The 3,498-nt window shown below is 52.0% G+C and overlaps 1 protein-coding gene across 1 annotated transcript; it reads right to left on the bottom strand.

The window, feature by feature from the left end:
• Positions 1-991: 991 nt before the first annotated feature.
• Positions 992-3,493, bottom strand: LOC104465341 (cytochrome P450 26C1-like; the record flags this gene model as incomplete). Its single annotated transcript, XM_010078343.1, has 3 exons — positions 992-1,147; positions 2,856-3,131; positions 3,260-3,493. Coding segments are annotated over 3 exons (666 nt in total), but the record flags the coding sequence as incomplete, so codon positions are not given.
• Positions 3,494-3,498: the final 5 nt, after the last annotated feature.

Raw genomic sequence — 3,498 nt, 5'->3', positions numbered from 1 at the left:
ATAATATAATAAATAATTATAATAGAATTACCTTAAGAATATATGCTTGTTCTAATTGTATGTAATAGTCACTGTAAGGTCTTTCAAATATTTTAGATTTAGAGATTACACTTTTACAAAATACGTATAAAACATTAGTCTTTAGATAGTTCTCCTCAAATGCCTAAATAAAAGGTAAAATTATGTATGTTCATTACTTTTAAATTATATTCAGCTGCTGTACCCATGCAAAACTGCTTCAAAACTTGTTATGTAAATGCAGTGTCATCTGTCATGCACTGACACCAAGTGACCTGGAGCTATGAATGATGCAGTACTAATGACAATTTTTTCCCAAGATCTTTGGCAAAATACTCTTCGCATTCAGTTGGAAGTTTTGGCTCAGTAAGGACTGCCAGGTTCATCCCTAAGTCACAGTGGTGCATCACATTGCATCATAGCAACCCACAAGCTAGATGATCTAATTAACGAGAAGGTGATAGGGAATGACCCGGAATCCATCATTCCATCCCTGGACCCATTTTGATGTATTGTCTCAGAGACTTCTGGGCTCGCAGCCCCAAGGACATGATCTACATGCCACACTGTGCTAGAGGCTGGGGGAGTTTTGAGAAGCACATGACTAGCTCTAAAAATTTCCAAGATAGTACCTTGGAGGTTATGAAGTGCACACTGACATACAGAGCCTCAGCACGTCCTCATAACCCCAACAGCATCCTAACTTGGGCTGAAGCCTGGCAGCAAAGAGGTACTTACTCCCTTTGTAAATACCAGCTCTCTTCTAATGCAAAGAGACATAATCCTGCTCGAGCACATGAGCATGCTGAGCCCAGGCTTTCTCACTTGCGCTGGGGATGGTGTCCTCAGAGCTGGTAACAGGAGAGCGGGTGGCAGCAGCTGGTGGTGGGTCCCCACACAATCCCTGCCCCTCAGCCCAGGTCTCTCAAACGGCCACTGAGTCACAAGGGACGCTGTAAGAGGTGGTTCTTACCTTTAGCTCCTGCATGGTGAATTCTTTGCCGTGCTCCTTGGCACTGTTTATTATGAAATCCAGAGCATCACTGTGATCTTCTGAGTTGTTTCTCTGCAGTTTTTCCTGTATAGCCTTCTCCATAAACTCATGGAGCATGTCCCGTGCTTTGATTCCCTGCAGGAGGCAGACAGGATTCAGGAGAGCCTTAGGAAACCCCCTCTCCAGAGAGACAGGGACCCCAGATGGAGCAATCCTGCATCCCAGGATCTGCAACAGCAAGAACTGTTTAATCTGTTGCCCAGCCCCAGAGCCTTTCAAGAGGCAGCAGTCTGGGGAGAACTGCTGCAAATTCTGTTGCCTTGCTGTTGTGAATCAAACACGACAAGTCCTAAGAAAAACCCTGAGAGGAGTGACAGCAGTAAACCCATGGTACTGAGGCAAGAGGTACCAAGTTCAGAGGCATCTGCGCTGAACAAACCCATGGTCTTGTCAGGTTCAAAAGAAGCTCATCCAAAGGGACAAAAAGAGGTAATTTAATAAAACCGAGTCCAAGCAGCAAGGCATATCTGACACAGGAACAAATGAGTGGCTCTACCAGGGTAGAGTAGATAAAGACACATGAATCACACCCAGATCATCTCCAGTTGCGTTGCACTCCTGTGTAGCAAAAACATTTAGGTAAGATCTCAGCAAGACAAGTGAGAAGCAATCTCTTTGCAGAATAGGATGGATGGAGTCAGGGAGTGTGTGGCTCTGTATCAAAGTTCTTCCAGCAAAACCCAAGACCAGAGATTTGGGAAGAATGGCCATGACAACATGTTGGGAAGAAGATACAAAGGCTGAGAGTTGAGGTGGGAAGGATTGGACAGAGGAAACAGTGCAGGGAGCGAGGGGAAAGACAAGGGGACCTAAACACAAGTTGAAGAGGTTGGTTTGGGGCCAGCCAGGCTGAGGCTGACCTGGGAGAATGCAGGGAGGGATAGGTTGGGGAGTGAAAACTCCCACTGGTGCCAACCTGCAAAGGGAAACTGGGCAGGGAAAACAGAGCTTTGAACTGGTGGAGGCTGGGGGAGAACTGGGACTGGCTGGGTAAGGTTATCCAGCAGGGCAGAGCTTACAGTGGAAAAAAAGAGATTGGGCAAGACCTGCCTCAAAAGACCAGGAGACTTGAGCTGCGGTAGGGTGGAGAACCCGACACCAGAGGAGGGAACACAGACTGAAATGGGACAAGAGGGGTGGGACACGGGACTGATACCTCAACCTGGCATGTGGTGAGGCAGCCAAAGAGGGACAGGACAGCAGGGAAAAAACCGCGGGTTGAAAGAGGTAGAGGAGATGGTCCCTCTGTCACATTCCCTTCCAGGAGCCTTCACTGTCTCTCAGTTGCTGAGAGACCTGATGGACAAGGGACCAAGGACCGTACGAAGGTCCCAAGTCCTCAGCCTGCCCCAAAGAGCACAGGGAGTGCTGACCTGAGGTGCGCCGTGCCCACCTGCTTTCGTACTCATGCCCACAGACCCCTCTGCCATGGGCTGACATGAGTCTAGGTGCAATGAGATAGGACAGAACCAGACATGACGGACTAACCAGACCCAGCAGAGGCAACATATGGGGTGAGGGAGGAGAGGCGCCCTGTGCTGTACAATGAGATGGAGCCAGCACCCGGAGGTGTTAGAAGCCAACCAGGAGCAGGTGAGAAGCGCAGAGAGAAGGGGAAACGTCTGGGGTGAGCAAGACACCAGGCCCTCAGACCCGGAACAGGGTGCTGCAGGTGTCCTGGCCCGTTGGAAGTGCCCTTTGGTGGGCCTGGGGACAAGGGATCTGTGCTGCTGGGGCCCAGGCCCCCACCCCCAGGCAGAGGGAACGGCGCAGGCAGCAATACCTTGCGCAGCCCACTGAAGGGTATGTTGAGGGGCAGGGAGAAGAGGTTCTCTACCAGCTGTTCAAAAGTTTTGGCCAGGTCCTTGAACTGCTTTTCCTCCAGGCGGAGTCCCAGCAGAATCTGAGCTGCAATGCGGAAAGTTAAGGTTTTAGCGGAGGAATAAACTGCGATGGAGCCTGGCTCCATGCACCAGCCCCGCAGCTCCCAGCTCACAACCTTCTGGATCCGTGGCAGGTAGCTCTCCAGGGCGGCACGGCTGAACACTCTGGCCAGGATCTAGGATGACAAGGGGGGAAACAGAGGCAGGCAGTTAAGCGTGGAGCCCCATGTGCCACCAAGGCCCAAGCCTGGGCAGGAGGTGCCGCCTGAGCTGTGTGTCCCGTCAGGGTGGCCGCAAGGCTCACCTTGCGGCGCTGGCGGTGCAGGTCACCGATGGAGCTGAGCAGCGTGTGGGAGCCCAGGATGATCTGGGTGCTCTGGGGCCACTGCGTGCTGACCAGCGTGTGCTCACCCAGCAGGATCTTGCGGATGTTCTCAGCGCCTGTCACCCGCACCACTGGCCGGCCCAGGAGGTGGGTCTTGAACACGTTGCCGTACCTCTCCCGCCGGGAGCTGTGGAAGCGGGAGCCCTGGGGACGAGCTG

This window comes from Pterocles gutturalis, unplaced genomic scaffold (genome assembly GCF_000699245.1).
Source record: "Pterocles gutturalis isolate BGI_N339 unplaced genomic scaffold, ASM69924v1 scaffold48633, whole genome shotgun sequence".
NCBI classification, from domain to species: Eukaryota; Metazoa; Chordata; class Aves; order Pterocliformes; family Pteroclidae; genus Pterocles; species Pterocles gutturalis.
Note: the sequence above shows the minus strand (reverse complement) of the source record. Positions and strands in the feature narration are given on the sequence as shown.